This window comes from Acomys russatus, chromosome 21, assembly GCF_903995435.1.
Source record: "Acomys russatus chromosome 21, mAcoRus1.1, whole genome shotgun sequence".
NCBI lineage: Eukaryota > Metazoa > Chordata > Mammalia > Rodentia > Muridae > Acomys > Acomys russatus.
In genome coordinates this window covers 30,096,837-30,116,220 of record NC_067157.1, presented here as the reverse complement: position 1 = coordinate 30,116,220, position 19,384 = coordinate 30,096,837, and the positions used below count along the sequence as shown (strand labels likewise).

General features: G+C 43.6%; 1 protein-coding gene across 1 annotated transcript in view; it reads left to right on the top strand.

Moving 5' to 3' along the window:
• Positions 1-1,446: 1,446 nt before the first annotated feature.
• Moxd1 (monooxygenase DBH like 1) overlaps positions 1,447-19,384 on the top strand; it is a 74,813-nt gene continuing 56,875 nt past the window's right edge. Inside the window, exon 1 of the mRNA XM_051164297.1 lies at positions 1,447-1,725. Coding sequence (XP_051020254.1) covers positions 1,462-1,725 — 264 coding nt within the window. The 5' untranslated portion in view covers positions 1,447-1,461. The remainder of the gene's footprint in view (positions 1,726-19,384) is intronic.

Here is a 19,384-nt window from a genome sequence, read left to right as displayed (position 1 = left end):
CCACAAACACACACACACACACACACACACACACACACACACACACACACAGAGACACACTGTGCTGGGTAGTTTTATGTCAACTTGACACAAGCTAAAGTCATCTGAGAGGAGGGAACCTCAATTAAGAAAATGCCCACTATGTGTTGTGTTCCTGAGTAGGTCAACATGTTTGCCCAGTACAAATACATGCCTGAAGTGGTCAATTAACAGTGGCCATAAAACTTTTCTAAGATTATAGTTTGAACTTTAAATAATGGCTACAACTAACCAACATACAAAGATTCTCAGACTGCACAGAAATTGATCATACGATGCATTGACCACCTTACTGCATTTAAAAATCTCTCTTCTGTACTGAACTGTGTTCCCAATCAGCCAAAGGAAAGGCATACAGGATGTGCTTAGAGCGGAGCTGATGGAGACAGAAGAATCCGAAGACCACCTGCGTGGCCATCTGGGAGCAGAACGAGGTGAGTTTAAGTGACTGTCACACAATCCATCCATCCAGTGACAAGTGACCCTCCTCCTTCACATTCATCCAGGGAATACGTGCACAAAGGCGCCTGCCCAGAGTTAGTAAGGACCCCTTTGCAAGGCATTCTTCTCAACCAGCTAATATTTATATAATGAAAGGGGAAAATCAGAAAACTTGAAACAATAGAAATCAAAACCCTCTTCAAAACAAGAGACAATGTCTATGTAAAGTTCCTTAAAACAAACAAACAAACAAACAAACTAGTTTTTCATGCAGTTTGTTCCTAAGGATTTGTTTTTCATTTTATCGGGCACATCAGGAACTAAATTATTAATAAAAATAAACGCTTGCTTATTTAAAAAAGAAAAAAGAAAATGCCACCATAAGATCTGATTGCAGGCAGGCCTGTAGGGCATTTTTTTTTTTTTTAAATTAGTGATTGATTGATGGGGGAGGGTGGTGTCACCGCGGGCTGGTGGTCCTGGGTTCTGTAAGAAAGCAAGTCATGAGAAACAAGCCAGTAAGCAGCACCCTCCATGGCCTCAACATCAGCTCCTGCCTGCTGGTTTCTGTCCCACTTGGGTTCCTGTCCTGGTTTTCTTGAATGATGGACTGCAAAGTGGAAGTGTAAGCCCAGTACTTTTTCTTTTTTGATCCCCAGCTTGCTTTTGGTCATGGTGTTTCACTTCAGCAATAGAAACTCTAAGCCAGGTCAATTCTCTCTACTTCTTCCAGGAAGCTCCTGCTTTCCCACCCTCTTAACACTTTTGATTAACTTCTGGGACTTGATAGGACGCAGGGTGGTAGCAGGTGGAAGCTTGGCGGCGAGAAGCTAGGGAGTCTCGGGGTAGAACCCAAAGCCAGAGGGGGCGGGGATAACGGGCGGGCTCGGCCAGCCCCGGGGCGGTCCCAAACTAGGCTCTAGCCGCGGTGCGGGTCTTCGCCCCCCAGTGGCTGCAGCCCAGGTGTGGCGGGACGGAAGGATGTGCGGTTGGCTGCTGCTAGTGCTATGGACGCTGCTCCCCGCGACGGGTGCAGGGAGCTCGGGCCGCTGGTACCCGCACCGCACGGTCCTCGACCCCGAGGGCAAGTACTGGCTGAGCTGGGGCCGGCAGGGTGGGCGACTGGCCTTCCGTCTGGAGGTGCGCACGACCGGCTACGTGGGCTTCGGATTCTCGCCCACCGGGACCATGGCCTCGGCAGACATCGTGGTGGGCGGCGTGGCCCACGGGCGGCCCTACCTCCAGGTAAGCTCGGGTCCCTACGCGGAGCTCCCTTCGCTGGGATCGTCCTAGCTCACCCTGGCGCACCGTGCAGGAGTGGGTAGGCACCGAAGTCCACCCAAGCGCGAGGCTGACTCAGGCTGTGCGCAACAGCAGAGTCTCTCTTGCCCTCGCTGCCACCTTTTGCCCCAGCGTCACCGGAGCCCGCCCTGGGATCCCCGCCTAAGTCACTTGAAGTCTTCACCCCGGGATGTTTTTCTCCTTTGGAAGCTCTCGCATCCTAGTGCCCCACTTAACAGACCACATGTTCCCCTCCACCTCTCAAGAAAAAAGGACCACAGCTTTGGAGACCTAACCAGCCAGGCCTACGTGGAAGGCAGAAGGGCAGGGTGCACTGGCTATTTAAGGCTTGGGAATCGCAGAAAGCCTCTAGCGCTCGGTTTTGGGCACCCCAGGAGTGGGATCAATGTTTACTATATCGTGCAGGAGATGAATGAAGGGCCCTGAAGTGTTTGTTGTTGCTTAAGGAAGTTTTGTCACTGACAGCTGTCGAGGAAGCCAGGACTAGCGACCTGTGCACAACTCAGAATTTCCAAACAGACACCCTCTCTTTGGAGATAAGTTTTCCCACTTTAACAGGAAACAAAAGTTCATTTGATTTTTCTCGCTGTCCACTTGCTCTAGTGGGGCTGGGGTAGATACTATCTGATAGAAGCATCCCTTGGGCAGCATGAAAACATCCTTCTTCGTATATTTGAACGTGTTAAGACTCAGTGAGTGATTCCTTCTGGCTTCTGCATAGGATTTCCACAGCATTCAGACGGAGGCGCCATTCCAGTTTAGCTTAAGTTCTGACCCTGAACTACTTGGTTAGAAATAAATTGGCAACGATCCAAATTCCCAAGCCACTCTATTATGCGTTTATTTCTCCTAAATTCATCATTTCCTCTCGCTAGAAATACTGTGCATAAAGCTTGACGCGCGTACGTTTTCTGCTGCTGCATCATCTCAAATATGAAATTTGTTGGCTGAGGATTTGATCCCAGGCACAGGCCTCACTAGCCAGCTGGCTTACTCTCCCACAATTTGGGGTAGATGCTACCCTATTTTAATACCTAGTCCAACTAAGTTTTTTTTTTTTTAAGCTGTTTATGTAGCGTAACATGACCCTTACCAGCATATAGAAGCGGGCATGAGGCATCTTGCTGTGGTACTAGCAATAGGCATGCTTTAAAAGTTAACCCTACACTGTTTTTGCCAAAAGAGCAGCATTTCTAGAAAGCCCACACAATTAGCTATCAAATGAAAGTCAGAGGGAAGATTCTTGATCCAACTTGCCATAATGGGCCCATCACAAACATCTTGCTAAACCACAGAATAGTTCCATCTTGTGGGAGGTTCTTCCTGAGATTGTGTAAGAATTAAGCGTTCTTCATATTGACGTTGAAACCCTGAAATGTTCTTAAAGCAGCAGCCTATACTACTGTGAGATAGGTTAAAAATGGACACTTGTGTGTGATGAACAAGAATTAGCATTTTTCTACTTTCTATTGTTCCAGAAATGTGTTCTTCATTTTTATATATAAGGGCTACTTGGGTTTTTTGTTTGTTTGTTTGTTTGTTTTGACTGACATCCTTTACCACTTCATTCCCTTAGTGATTCTACTGATTTTAGGGCACATATTAATTAGTTAGGTGGCAAGAGAGCCTATTTAAAACCTCTTTAATAAGGTAAAAGATTAGTAAAATTAATAAAGAGAAATATGTTGATTGTACCCAGTAATCCAGGGTAGGAGATTTCATTTTCTAATACTTAAAATGAACTCTAAGATATTTATTTGAGTTTTTTCATACAGTGGTATGACAAGTGTGTCTTAATTAACTATACACAAACCAAAACATGCTTCTTTAATGAAGCATATGGATTTTAGTACTAGACTTTGGATTTCATGCAATTTTGCTTCCAGTGAGAACACACTTTGCATGGAGTGAGGACACTAAAAGCATTGGTTACCCGGGGGTGTTAGTTTAACTATAACATGCACAAATAGCTGGACAACAGCATCAGGCCGTGTGATGTAAGCGAAGTTGACACCTCAGTCATCCCTCTTGGTGCCTCTCCCCTGATGCTTCAGTCTTTTCAATTTAATGTTAGACCTAAACTTTCCATGTCTTAATATTTTGACTTTTTAAAAATTATCTATAACTCTTCTTTGCAAATGGGTGTTGACCCCTGTATGACTGTGAGTAATTCCTAACCAACCAGGCAGAGAGCTTTTGGCATAACAGATGCCACAAACCCAAATGCCTGGAGGAGTCTCAGCATAGTGTGCACTTGAGGGGAATAGGCAGGATGCCACAATAACTGGAGTGTGCTAGAAAGGCAGAGATTTTGTGAGTTACGTTTTTTGGGGAAGTACAGATCCAGTATTGTCAGGTATTTTGTTTGCTTGTTCTGTTTTTAGAGAGAAGACAGAAATTCAGAGAGAGAGAGAGAGAGAGAGAGAGAGAGAGAGAGAGAGAGAGAGAGTGTGTGTGTGTGTGTGTGTATACTTCTGACTAGTCAATACTGCTATCCATTTACGTGTGCACACAGAACTGTGTACAAAGTACACTTTCAACTGGGGTCTCGCTTACAGATGAAGTAGTCTTGCACCAAGAAGGAAAAACTAAGTTGAATAAATTATCAACACAAATTATGAAAATCCATGGGAGGGAGAAAGGCAAATCCAATTTCTATTGAGAGTATTTATTCTGTGCCAGGAAATGATTTCAGTATCTGGGGTCTTGGCCATTATTTGGGCTACTGACTCGAATGTAAAAAACAAACAAACAAAAAACTACCCCAAAACATAGTAGTTTAACACAATCACCATTATTTTGTATAAAACTATGTAATTTGATCGGGGCTTGGTGGGAACAGCTGCTGTTCTCCACTTTGTGTCAGCTCTAAGGTGGTGGCTGTAAGTGTCAGAAGGCTTACTCACCTTCCTGACTGTCTAGGACTGAGGTTGACTGACAGCTGGGGCCTCACTCAGCCAATTCTGTGGTGTGACTGGGGCCTCTCCAAGTGACTGCTTAGCTTCCTCACAGCATGGTGGCTGGTCTCAGACTGAACATCCCGAGAGAGGCCAAGGTAGAAACTCTACGCTGCCTTTTATGTCACTGCCTTGTTGTCAGCCATCGGTGTGCTCTTGCTGTGGCCACAGGCTCATAGTTTCAGAAAAGAGCATAGACCTTATCTTAATAATGGAGTGTATTAACATGGCAATTGTTGTAAAATCAGTTCTACCACACCTACTGTTATTAGTAGGCCACTGCAACATATTTGGTATAAAGGAGGTTTATTGTAGGAAAGAGAGAGGGAAGAAGAGGAGAAGGGCGCTCATGACCAAAGAGAGAGAGAGACAGACAGAGAGAGAGAGAGAGAGAGAGAGAGAGAGAGAGAGAGAGAGAGAGAATATGAGAGTTCGGGGTAGTAGAGTGGTCTTTCTTATCTGGTGCACACCTGGCGGTGGTGGCAGATTGCTAGGCTAGTGAGACTGCCTGTGTGAAGTTAGTGAGACTACCTGCATGCTAAAATTCCTCCCCTTTTATTTAATTTTTAAAAAAAGACAAACTTAGGAAGGGGTAGTGAGGTGGGAATGCAGACATTGTGTTCAAAAAGGTTGCTGCTTCCTGCAGACTTGAGGATGATGACATCTTTGGGGACCCAAAGAGAATGGGGGGGGGGTGTTCTGGTGAAGTCCTGGGATACCCAGCTGTTTTATTGCTCTCCAGGACCTAAGAACATCTGTAGCTAGGAGGGAAAGTGCAAGTCCAGCTGACAGTCTGCAAGGTTAGATTGAGCACCTGTGGATAGCTGCTTGGGTGCTGTGCTGGATGTAGGAAACACCTGAACTTGACAGGATACTGGAACATATATATATATCAAAGTTAAGTAGGTTAGGGAGAAAATGATTTTGGTGCACATTTGAAATGCTTGGACCCATGCTTTTGGTAGTTGGGAGAGGGGAGTTCCAAAACCAGGAAAGGGGAAGGGACACCCAACCCCTGAGATAGCCAAGAGAGACTTGGCTGTTAATTGGCAGTACTTATTTGGAGACAATTCTACCTGAAAGGTGGATTTCCTGTAGCTTACAAGAATCCTTTTTAAGTTTACAAAAAATGTAAGTTTTAAACAAGTTTGCATCACCTTTGTTTGTACTCTGCAGTGAAATATACATTGTAGGAAAGGCAGTAGACATACAGCTTTGTGGTATAGGATAGCAGAGGCTTGGGAAATGACTTAGGTTAACTGCGTGAACACTCTTTAAGGTGAGCTCAGGGAAGGCAGAAGCTTCCTGGGAAGTAGAAGGGGAAAAGCTCACTTGACCTTGAATTTCAGTCTGAACACACACCATGAAAGTGGGGCTTCTTCCCTCTGTCCAGAAGACTGGATGCATGTAAGTCTGGCACAATGAGAAATGTTTTAAGTCTATGCTTAAAAGACAAACCAAAGGAAATTTAAAAATCTTGGGCTTGGAACCATGATAGTAGATCCTATAATGAAATTTTTAATAAATAAATCAGAGGCCTCCAGTGATTAATGTCAAAGCTCTAAACATTCTTAATACCATAGTAGCATAGCAACAGGAAAGAAATCTGAAGTATTTTCCATTCCTTTTATATTAATCACTTTCTTATAATCATCTAGGCTCTCTCTATTTGTTAGCCTTTAAAACATCTCCTTAGACCCTAAAATACTTTTCTTTAGGTACACACAATTTAAGCTTCTGTGTCCTTAGGCCTTATGTAAGCTTTACATCTTCCTATCCAATTGTTTTCCATGAGACTGTTGGAGCAATCACTGTCCTTTTGCTAAAGGAATGGTAAAATGTTACCTCTGAGACCTGTTTTTCTGAGTCTGGTAACAAGGTAGACTGTACCTAGATCTAGTGGTAGCATCCTTGGGAGGACTGTGAAGGCATATGAAGCCTTTTTATCTTTTAGCATGAGGTCTGTGAGCAGGACAAATCCGTTTGCCTTTTAAATAAGAGACCTAGTAGTTAGTAGTTTTAACTACCTAATGAATTGACTAATAAGCTAAAATGGTGGATTACCTTGGGGTAAGGAGTTAATTGCCTGTTTTCTAGCTGTCAAGGTACCATTAGCTTAGCCATCCATGTGATCAGAGACTTCAGAAAGAAAAATTGTAACCTATATGAATCTGTATATCAATCAAAACAACAGAGGCCACTAGTCAGGCCACAGTTTACTACCTAGACAGTTGTTCCAGGTTCCTGAGATCTCCATGTCAATGTGTGCAGAGGCAGTCTGGCTACCAGGCACAGAAGATGAGAGGCTTTTTCTGTGGAGGAAGGACATAGGAGAGATTGGCCTCACCTCATTTTCAGCAGCATGAGACAGTTTGTCTACACTTGAGGCTGGTCCCTAGCAGTAGGCGAGGCAGTGGGGCAGTTGGCCCAGTGATTGGCGTACCACAATCCATGGTTGGAGTCATCTGTCATTGTGCCCATATCTTTTTGGAGACCCTGGAGAGTTACTGTTAGGATTTGGGAGTCTCTGTCTGTCATAATAAGCTTAAACATGTTAAATACCATATTCAGCAGGTCTCTGACAGGTTTGAAGGTCAGCATATTTGAGTTAAGCAATCTTGGTCTGTCTTTAGCTATTTGCTCTAAGCTTTACCTTGCAAACATAAAACAGAATGTTATAATCTATAATTATGCCATATTCTGCAGATAAGTGTTTGAGGACCATGTCTATCTCAGTTAGATATAAATGGACAAGCTTTGCTTGTCTTCAGTTACTTTCTGTTTACTTTGAAAACACATACAGGAGGCCAAATAAAGCTTGATCCTGCAATCAATCACATTGGTTCTTAGTATGACTACAACATATTTCTAGACACATCAAAAGATTTGATCATTTATAAGGTGACTGACTATTATTAGAGACTAGGACTTTAGGTCTCATCCCTGTTAGTCTAGAGCCTTAAAAATCATAAACACAGTTCATAAAGAGTCTGGGAATACTTTTTAACCTTTTACAGTGTTCCACTGTGGAGCATATAAAATTTCTATAGCTTACAAATTTCTAAAGCCATATGATAGACTAGTAACATTAGTAAAAAGAAGGATAAACATATTTTTAATGCAGTGATTTTTAACCTTTTTAGAGTGAAGATAAAGCATAATAACTAAGTTTTAACACTGTAGACAATTGGCTGTCTCTAGAACTAATATATCCCAACTGGTTTAAGATTATCCATGCACAAGCTTTTAACTACTAATCCCAAGTTATGAGTTTAACCATATCCTGTTTTTGACCCCGGACCTTAAAAACATGCGAGGGTCTGAGAAAGGATAGGCAACAACCCATTTCCAGAGTCATCAAGACAGTAGAACAACATAAGATGACTTTTAAAAGTTACACTTGAATTTATTATACAAAACCCATTGGCCAGAAAACCTGGAGGTGAACCCCAAGCTCAGGCAGCTGGCAGCCAGAGAAACAGCATTCTTCACTCATGTATGCAAGAACTAGCAAAGATATAAGTAGTCAAACATACATTTTAAATTAGCTTGTTAATCTCTATAGACCTTTATAACCTTGAAAGTTCAGCATCATAACCTTGAGAGTTCACCATAATATAAAGAATATTTTGAACCACAGTTGAATCACATATCTAACATATTGTAAAAATATCTTTGAATTTCTGTAAAAATCCATACCAATTTAAAAATGAGACTTGTTGCTTTCTTAGGCTAAAAGGAGATAAAAATAATAAATGAAGAGTTCATTAGGCCTAAGAGGCTTTATAATTGTTGCTTTATACCATGTGGTCATCTTAAGATGGTGGAGTCACATGGCACATGTGGTCAACATGGCTGCTTACATATACATATGCACACATACATAAGTTCTAAACATAAGAATTGAACTTAGATTTTAAACACCATGCCCAATAACAAATTATAAATCCTTAGGTAAGAGTTCACAGTATAATCTCTCTCTCTCTCTCTCTCTCTCTCTCTCTCTCTCTCTCTCTATATATATATATATATATATATATATATATATATATATATATATTTGAGAGCAAAGTGCAAAGAAATCAGAAAGAAAAGATTGTTTAAGAGCTGGGAAGTAGAGCCTTAGAGGTGAGAGGCTTTGGGAGCGTGGAGCAGAGTCTAGATATCTGGGAATCACTTGTCTGTGGTTATGAGAATTTGGAAATTCGACATGCCAATTTTTGGCCTGTGAATGGAGCCAGCTTTTTGTAATAGAGAGTCCACTGAAGGGAGGAGGGGAAAGCAAGTGCTTGGAACTCCTGCAGGCCAGCTGAGGGAGGAAGAGGGGAGGAGCGATGAGCAGGAACCATGTGGAGGAATCAGACTGTAAGTAGAATTTGGTACTTCAGGAGTAACCTCGAGAAAGCTGCTTGGCTCTGAGCAGCTGCTGGCAGGAGCGGGCATGGGCTGTTAGTCTGTGTTTCTATCCGCTGTGACTTGCTGCAACCAGCACATGGTAGAGGCACAAGACAGGAGTGAAACAAGGTTTGGAGAAGGAAAGGAGAGTTTTTCCTGTTCCCTGGCTTTGGAAGCCAGATGTATGGGTGTGAGCCTCTCCACAAAGCATCCAGATGGGAGCTTAGAGGTCTGAATGAGGACGCCGCTCCCATAGGTGAAGAGAAGGTCGTAAGCCTGACCCAGGCATTCCAAAGGGTGAGGGGACTACTAGAAAAGAGTGGGTGCAAGCTGACCAAGCAGGTCCTCATGTGCTTGCCAGGGACCGGGGGCAGATACCTGAGCAGGCATGGTTTCACCTAGAACTAGGATTTTCGATGTGAGGAAACCGTGCTGGTAGAAGAGGGAATCTCACCCACTGAAAGGATCTGAATGAAGGTCAGTGAAATGGACTCTTATGTTGACCAGGAAGGGGAAACTCACCAATTGATTGGTCAGTGTTGGATGGAGCACCAATTGATTGGTCGGTGTTGGACGGAACGCCTAGCAATCAGTGGACCGGAAAGGGAATCCATTGTGAGTCGACATAGAAGGGACCCTGGCGTACCAAGACAACGAGAGAGGCTACTTGAGTTTCATGGCACCAATGTTATTAATATGCCGCCACAACATATCTGGGTGGCGGGAAGGTCTTTCTCAATGGAGTCTTATCACCCCTTGCCTTGTAGTGGCATCAGGTGATGACATCAGAGGCTGCTAGGCCCTTGAGATGCAGGCTAACACCTATCTTCACTCACCATGCCTCCAATCACAACCATCACTTTAAACACTTATGTATGCATACCTACTCTATTGTGACATTACTTCCATCAAGAGACAGTCTTCGTTCATTGGCTACTCCTTGTCCTCATGGTGTTCATCCCACCCCACCCACCAGGGTGCTGGTAAACTGCTGGTTAATTTCCCCACTTAGTTCCCTCTCTGTACCTACTCCCCAGTATAAGATTTTTGAACCTTGGCAACCCTGTCTTTTTTGATAGTTACCAATCACTTACTCAGCTTAGACACAAGGCAACTACCAGCAGATGACAGTGTAAGATTTGCTGTCTGGCATGTGTATGTATGTATGTATGTATGTATGTTTTTATAAAAATGCATATACATACATACATACACACACACACACACACACACACACACACACACACACACACACACCTGTGCCTCAGCATAGGGTCACACACTTGTAATTCCAGCACAGGAGGTTGAGTTAGGAGGATCCCATGGTTGAGACAGAGCCTGGAACAAGTAATAAGATTCTGCTTCAGAATTAACAATCAAATGAACAACACCTAGACCAAAGGCCTCTTAGTTATGGAAGTTCACTTTGCATTTTTTGTGACCTTCTGACTCTCTGGAGAAGTAAAGTCATTTGTAGCTGACGAGCTACAATCAAAATAGGAGGGGAAAAAAATGAAGGGATTGCTGGGCAGGGAAGCCTGCCTCTGGGAAGTCTACAGGATAAACTGTAGGAGAGATAAAGGGGGGGGGTGTCGTTTGCACTCATGGGATCATAGTCCCCTGGGGTGCTGGGCTGGTCACTTTCCATTCTGTCTTTCCCAGCAGGAGCCTGGCTGGGTGGGAAACACTCTGTCCTTTAGAACTGGAGCATTTCGTCTCACTGAGTCAGCACAACTCTCATTTCTCTGATGGATTCCTGTCCTTCCCTTGTTCTTTGCCCCTTTGACACAACTCCACCCCCATCCGAAACCATTTAGCAACTGTGAGTGCCCGTTTGGGGCCAGTAATCCCACTGATGAATGCCCAGTCTGTGTGAGTGAGAGAAGAGAGCATCATTGTCGGATGCGCTCCTTGATTTGCACAAAAATGGATTCACCCTTCCTATGGGGGATAGACATCCCCCATGAATGGAGCCCGACACATATGTCATCATTTGTGGTAGCCTCGCTTGTGGGACCATTGAGAAACTGAAGCCTTTCTGTGCAGAACACTGTCTTGAGCATCTGGATAATTGCTGCGGGGGGTGGGGGGGGTTAGGGGGTGGGTGGGGGAGGGCTCACTGAGGAAGTTCCTGAAAGTGATCTGTAATCACAGAGAACAGTAAGTGTTCTTTGTGGTTAACGATGTGCTTCTTTTTAAGCTCATCCCAGCCAACTGCAACAAAGCAACATTGGCAAAGCAAACTGGAAGTGCGCAAGCCTGACACAGCTCAGCTGCGACTTGGTTGAGAGATATTTATAAATCTTGGGATGATGCCCCTCCAGTTACCAGATGAGGAAGGGACCTTTCCAAGCTTTTTGCTCTGGGCATTACTAAAGAAGGACACATGTCCCACTGTTCCAATACAAGATGACGGTCCTCAGCTGTAAGCTGTGTGCTCCCTCTGGCAAGAGTAGACCGTTTCATAATTAGCCCATGGCAACAAGCCGACTTCACAGCCAATGAAATGAGGCACCTGAATTGACAAACAGAGTTCAAGGCTTTGGGCTACTGAAGGCAGATTTGGAGAATCTTGGAAGGAGAAGCCAGAGTGCACTTCAAAGAAAATGACCGGTGGTTGATTGGTTCATGGTTTGTAAAAGGGAGCTGTTAAAGTTACTAGAAAAAGAAGGGAATTCATTAGACACTACGGTTTTTCTTGAAATGTTTGATCCAAGTGTAGTAGCAATAATAATAGCAAAAACTGTACACACAGATGACTCACAATGTTATGCTGTAACGAAAATTAATCGCAATTAAAAGACATTCAAATAGAAAAAAAAAAAAAAAAAAAAAAAAAAAAACCTTCAAACTCTGGGAGGCAACAGCAGGCAGATCTCTGTGAGTTCCAGGCCAGCCTGGTCTACAGAGTGAGTCTAGGACAGCCAAGGCTACACAGAGAACTCCTGTCTCAAAAACAAAAAAGAACCTTCAAGTAGAAAAAAAAATAATTTCTTTGGGAAGCTTCTCCTCCCTCCTTCTCTCCCCTTCTCCCTCCCTCCCTCCCTCTCTCTATTCCTCCCTCTATCCCTCCCTTCTTCCCCTCCTCTCTCTCTCTCTCTCTCTCTCTCTCTCTCTCTCTCTCTCTCTCTCTCTTTTTCTGTGTGTGTAACTGCTTTGTTCCATGCCTGGGAGAAATAACTCACAGAACGCGTTGTAACATGACCAAAGATGGCAACACACAAAACTGCTTAATTTTGTTTCACTCCCAAAATTTTCTGTTTGCTTTGTTTTTTTGAGACAGTATCTCTCTATGTGGCCTTGGCTGTACTGGAGTTCACTATGTAGACCAGGCTGGCTTTGAACTCAAAGAGATATGCTTGCCTCTGCCTTTCAAATGCTTCAACTTTGTATCTTTTTTAACTTAAGTTCTAGAGTTAAAAATATCCGTTTAAAGGACAGCATACAGCAAGCACTCGAGCAAAGGCTGTTACAGAAGTAACTGCAGGGTACCTGGCTCTAAGCATACTCTTGCTGCCAAGCCTGAGTTTAATGTCTGGAAACCACTTGGTAGAAAGAGGTAACTATGGAAAATTGTCCTCTGGCCTATATATGTCATGCTTGTACACAGATACCTGTCCTTTTCCCCAGCAAAAAAGAAGAAGATCTAGTCCTGGGATCATCAGTTTGAGTGCTGTATAAATAAATGGTTTATTAAGAAGGTATTGTTTGTTCATCCATGAGCCTGAGATGTTTCCGCTGCTTTTGCCTGTTACATGGTGGTGGTTCGCGTATTTAAAAACCCAGAGTTTGATAGCTCCCTTTCACACTTGGTACAGGTTTTGTTCTCCTTCTGTTGTAGGTGAGCAGTGTGCCTTAGGTAACCATTCAGTGTCTTTTTGGAGGCCTTACAGATAGGTCCAAAGCCTACAGGCATTCCCTCTGAATCCTGATTTGGTGCCATTTATCCTGACATAAGAAGCCTCCATAAAAACATATTCCGATTTCCTTCCTAAATAATAAAAGCACATGTACTGCAAAGTATGCCTCTTATCATATTTATTCCACTATAAATGTCACAGACATGCATTTTTTATAGGAATTTTTTTTTTTTTAGCATGCCCTTCATTGTGATGTCTTTTGTATGTGCTGTTCATGGAACGCCAAAATGGCCCATCTGAGGCCAATATCTTACATATAAACTCTGGGTTCCAGGTCATGGAAATCACCTGTGGCTTCCATCCAGTGGCTTCACTGAAGACCTCGCCTATATATAGGCGGATGATGTGGTGATGTTTGCTCTCCAACTCAGGCAGTATAGATTGACAGTTCTAGATGCTGGGAGGGGTGGGGCTAGGGGAAGGAGGCAGGAAGGAAGGAATAGAGGTTTCCATAAGCAAATAACAATTTTAAAGAATATATCAGAAAGTGAGAAATGTTGGGCAGAGATCCAAATGGAAGGGTGTGAGAAAACATGGCTGTGTCTGCCTTGCACCACTGCGATGCTAACAGACCAAAGCAGGAGGAAACAAGTCCCTCAGTGTGTAGGGCTGTCTTTGGCAGTTGGCTGTGGTCTTCCCAACCCAAAGCATCACATCTAGGAAGAAGGCAGCCCTGCATGTGCATGAAGGCTCTGAAGATCTTGACTGTGAGAACCATCTACCCGGAGAACATGTCATGTCCTCCCCTTAGTTGTAAGAAGTGTCTGAGCTAGGCACCGTGGTGCACGGCTGTAATCCCAGCACTGGTGCAGCAGAGGCAGGCGTATCTCTGTGAGTTTGAGCCTAGCCTGGTCTACAAAGCTAGTCCAGGACAGCCAAGGCTATACAGAGAGATCCTGTCTAAGGAGGGGGTTGGTGGCGGGGGAAAGTGCCTGAACCACATGGGCTGTTTTTGGCTTGTGTTTAACACTTGTTTATTGTAGGCAATCACATGAGACTAGAATGTTAATGACCCCTGACAACTTACACCAACCAAACAGCAAAACTTCTTTTTCTGAGCAAGGTGGTGTTTATGGGGAGGGTGGGACAGAGGGAAGGGAAAGGGGATGTGAGGTAATTGTATTAAAATCCCCAAAATAACAGAAATAACCTTTAAAAAAGACTCTCTGCAAACTGCATGCACCAAAACCCACTTACACAAGGGCACTGGTAGACACACCATCCTACACACACTGGACGCCACGACAGCCCAGAACAGAGAGGGATACATGTTATGGCCCACTATAGAGCTGTCATAAAATGACAGACAATTGAAGCTCAGGAAGGACATCACCTAGTTCCACGTCAAAAACTAAGCGATTTGATCATCTTTGAGAGTGAGTGTTCCCCAATGTCGGAGGACATAGTCACTTGGTAAAGTACTTGCTTTCCCAGCAGGAGATCCTGAGTCTGTCCCTTGGAACCCATGTGAAAAAGCCAAGCGTGATGTCAAGCTTGTAATCCCTGCTCTGGGGAAGCAGGCATAGGATGGTCCCCGAGGTTTGCTGGCCTTCCTACTCATGTGCACAGACTTGCAAAGGCACTCCCACTGCAAGTTCCAAAGCCTAGGTACCCTCCTCTACCCATCCTAACTGATGAAGATCATATATGCGGGCAGTAAAGCCAGATTTCAGGTTCCCGAGGTAACTCCAGGAGGAAGGCAAGTCTGCTGGCTACTGGTTTTCTGTGGTCGGGCTCTGTGATAGAAATCATGGGTCTCTACCTGCTGTAGCGGGGATGAATTTAGGGAGAGAATTTCATATAAAGCTCCTTCACAGTGACCATTTGATGGGTTATGCCTGCTTGGCAGTTCACTGTTATGTTTTAAAGTGGAAGCACGGGGTGGTCGTCCTTAGCATGGGAACACTTCTGAGATGCCTTTAGTGACTTTGTCTGTAGTTCTTAGCATTTCCCCAAACTCATGTGCTGCAACAAAAGCAGAAATTTTTTACCCTTCCAATATAAGTACATTTCAAAGTATGCATAGCAAGGTGTCTTCCTCTCCCTCCCATTACCCTCTTCATAACCACATACCTTATGCTGGCTCGTATGACTTGCTGTATTTCTAAGCAACGGGAATACCTACCCACACACAGTGTAAAATATATCAGTTATATGTTGCCACAGGCTACCCTTTTTTTCTTTCATTATTAACTGAAGGTCCCAGGTTATCCCCAGTCTATAATTTCATCAAGAGAAGGGTTCTAATTAGAAACTTTTGATGAGCGTTAACAGCAATGCTTTCTTTTATATTTGAAAATATTCTCTAGTGTCGCTCATTACATAAATGGATGCCCTTTCCCTCGCTCCTCCATTCTGCAAGATTACTAACAAGCTGCAAAAATGCCCTCAAGCTCTCGTCGCAGAGGGAGAGGGGGAAGAGATACAGGGGTGGTGGATAATTAGTATCTTATTAGGGCGTGCACGGAACATTGTAGGTTGATGGCTGGCAGTGCTGCCAAACCGCCCTGAGGTAGCAGGGACAATTCCATGTGCTTGGCAGGCTCTCAGGAAAGATGGCTGAGTAACTGGTGCAGATAAGATTGGAGAGTATTCTAGACTGGGTATGAGCCTCAGCAGTGCTTGCTGGTTATTTCTTGTGTGGCCCTTGGCAAACCCTTAACCCTCTTTAAGCGGCAGTTTCCTTTTGCGCAGAGGAGAGATCACGCTCTTTAGCTCACGGGTTTTGTGAGGATTAAACGACACATGCATTAAAGCTCTTAGCAGAGCCTGCCGCATGCAGAACTTTATAAATGAGACATGATTATGATGGTTCAGTAGTGAATTTTGTGAATAATTAAAAGACCACATGGAGGCGAGTGTCCCAGCTTTTGAAAAAGCAGTCACTAAGTATGCAGATAGGGGGCTTAAGTGGTAAGTAGCAAGTCAGAGGACAAACCTCAAGAGCTTGGGTGGTGATTGTTGCAAACATTAATAACTAAAGGCCAGCTTATTTCCATAAACATAGTTTACAGGATGCAATTGCTTTTTTTTTTTTTTTGATTCTTTGCTCTTGTAGGTTAGGGTCTTAAGCAAATTGTGTATCTGAACGATACAGTAAAGCATTTAGCAGGGTTTCTCATGCTATCCTTCTAGAAAATAGATTAAAATATTGAATTAGTTATAATCGTAAATATTTAATACTCATACCCAAACATGATGTCACAGTGGCTGCCTTAGGTTACAGATGGAGGCTTAAAAAAACTGTGGTACACAAGCACAATGCCAGAAAACCAAAGGCTAAAAATTTGTTAAAAATATAAAGCGAAGATCAACAATTTAGTTGAATAAAACTAACTGTATATTACAACTTTGTAAATTTTACTAAATTGGGTTCGTGTGACAAAGCCTTAGTTAATTTTGTAGGTGCGTTCCGGTTCGCTATAATGTGGTGTGGCGGATGTTGTTTTAGCTAGTGATCTGAGCTGTTCACCTCAAAGGATTCAATAGCAACAGCTCGCAGTGTCCCAGGCTGTTCCCACCAAAAGGCCCTTTCTAGCAATCGTATTTTCAAAGGACATGAGGGTAATGAGAACACTCTGAAGGTGGCAGAAACTTCTGGAACTGTGGATACCCAGGACAGACAAATAGCTGTGAGTGTTCTCACGGATGTAAAGGGAGTCAATGACATGATCATTACCATGTAGTGGTCAGACTTTCTCTAGAGACAAAGATGAAACCACCCATTACACTCTAGGAAAATAAAGATGCATGGGTCACACCTTAAGGCGTAGACGAACACTCTAGCGTAGTTTGGGTGCGCTCCTGTTCATCCGGGACACTGACATGGAAAGGGTTGCCGCGTGGGTCTGTGAGATCATGAACTCTGTATTCAAGTGTTCAGCATTGTGCGGTTATCTCTCAGAGACATTTCTGAAGAGCCGGAGAGACAGATGGGATTAGGTAATGGGTGCTTGGCCCACAAGCACAGGGCTGGAATTTGGATCTCCAGAACCAAGTAAAAAAAAAAAAAAAACAGCTGGGCATGCGGAATCTGGAGCGTGCTGAGGCAGCCAGTGAAATCTCACTCAGAGCTTTGGGAGTGAACAGCCCCTGAGGAAGGACAGGAAGTATACGTGGCCCCCACTCCCAGACATGCGCAAACACGTAATAAGAAAGCTTCTGGGGAAAAGCATGCATGGTGCCAGCCGGATTAGGTTTACCTCAGAGTTAGCTTCCAGCTATAGCCTGGTGCTGAAGAGAACTTTACACCACCCACACCCTCTCAGATAACTCAAGAAATGAGTGGAGGAAGATTTAACCGCTAAGAAACTCCGTGTTGCTTTTTAAATGAGAGTTTTCCTTGTTTCTTACTGATGTAGAAAGTTAAGTATGGAGCTGTTCCAGGGTCGTAACAGTATCTCATCTCCAGCCCTTTCATAAATGTCAGTACATTTAACTGTGTATAGTAGATGTGTTTACTTATTAAAACTAAAAATCATAAAGATAAGACTATCTATCTCTCAAAAGCAGTATTTGGAGAGCCACGAGGGCAAAGTCCATCATGACTCTGTTCCTCCTGGGGCATTGCTTTGACCTTTCCTGAAGCATCCTCTGCCTCCTGCCCTGCCCACCACAATATTGAGGTAGCCTGCCCAAACCGAGTGCTGCCCGTTCCCAACCTGTCTCCTGGCCAGCCTTCCCTATCTCAATCAGTGGCAGTTTCTGCTAGCTCCAGCTGAAAACCAGGAGCAGTCTTTTTTTCTTCCCTTTCCTTTATCCTCCATCTAAACCCTGCTACGGTTTCTCTTGTCCTGGCCCACCCACCAGCATCTAAACTCTGCTCAATTCTCTTCCACTGAACTAAAACCAGTGCGATTGGCTGATAAATATCTGTATCTCCTGGCCTCCATTTTTATCCCTTCTCCTATTAATTCACCACACACTACACACAGTAATCTGTAAATACTTTATTCATAGATGAGTGTGCATGTGTGTGCATATGCACACGTGTGTGTGCACAAACATACACATACACACACATACTTGCGTGAGAGGAAGCAAAGAGGGAAGAAGGGAGAAAAGGAGAGAGATGGGGAAAGGAGCCTGGAAAGAAGGAATACATCTGTTTCTCTAAAGATCTTTATTGCTTCTTGGATAAAATGGACCTGGACTCTTAAGTAAAACCATCTAAATTTTTATTTAATTAGAAAATGGGTTAGGACAGAAGCAAAATAATGTTACATGAATGATTAAAACTGAGTTGTTTTTTTTCCTGCCAAAGCATATGGTTAGGAACGAAGGGTTAAACAATTAACTTTATTGTATATGTCTCGCAGTTCTATAGATCACTTTGCATGGATGCTGACCTGGGATGAACAGGTGTTACTGACCCTGTGTGTGTCACAGTGCAGTGCTGACAGAAGAGCACGCCCCCCGGGTGGCCCATGAAGGAAGCATAAGCTCATATTTTGCAATTCAGTCAGATATTTAATGACTCTTAGGAGACCAGGAGACAAGTTCGCCTGTCATTGTTTCCCAAGTACAGTCAATTTCTATTTTGAAATTTCATTTTGATTTCTTAGTGAATAAAATTCCTTTAGAAGGTTATTGAAATGCAAAGGCTTTGTTTATACAGTCTTCCTGAACAGCTTTATACGGCCTCCTGACTGTTTAGGATCAAGGACACCTCTTTAGCTCAACAATACTTATGCTGTCAATATCATAAAACGACTCGAACGTTATCACAGAAGTTAGTATCTTTAACACAAATGTGCAATATGATAGGCTTTTGAGCATTAGAAACAGAAGAGAAACTGCAGGCACCTGTTGAGGGACATGACGACAGATGGAAACATTCTTCTCCAGGTCTCCGGTCTCCGTGCAGCTGTGCTTGCATCCAGTTCCCAAAGCTGAGCCGAAGTCTAGTCATATATTTTATTACAACCCACCAGAGTTTTTGCTTCATCTTACTTAACACAGCATCTGCCAAAGCTCTATTCTATAGCAGAGATGTCATTTCAGAGAGGAGGAAACAGGCTGACAACGAGCAAGAAGCAACCGAACATCTGTGTGGCCGTGTTTCTGAACAGGAGACCCTAGCTTTGGGGCACATTATCCTTCTTTGGAATGGCAGCTAGTGTTAGGGTGACATATGAAATAATTACTGTCAACTCCCTGACAACTGCGAGTTGGGGGGGCGGTCACTTACTTTATTGTTGTCCCACAGCATTTTTTTTTTTTTGAGACCTCAATTATACACTTCATGTTATTTGTTTTTCAAAGTGCAATGCGTTCCAGGGGGAAGTGTCTTGTGAGAAGGTGCTTCAGCAGGTACGTGGTCTGGGACAC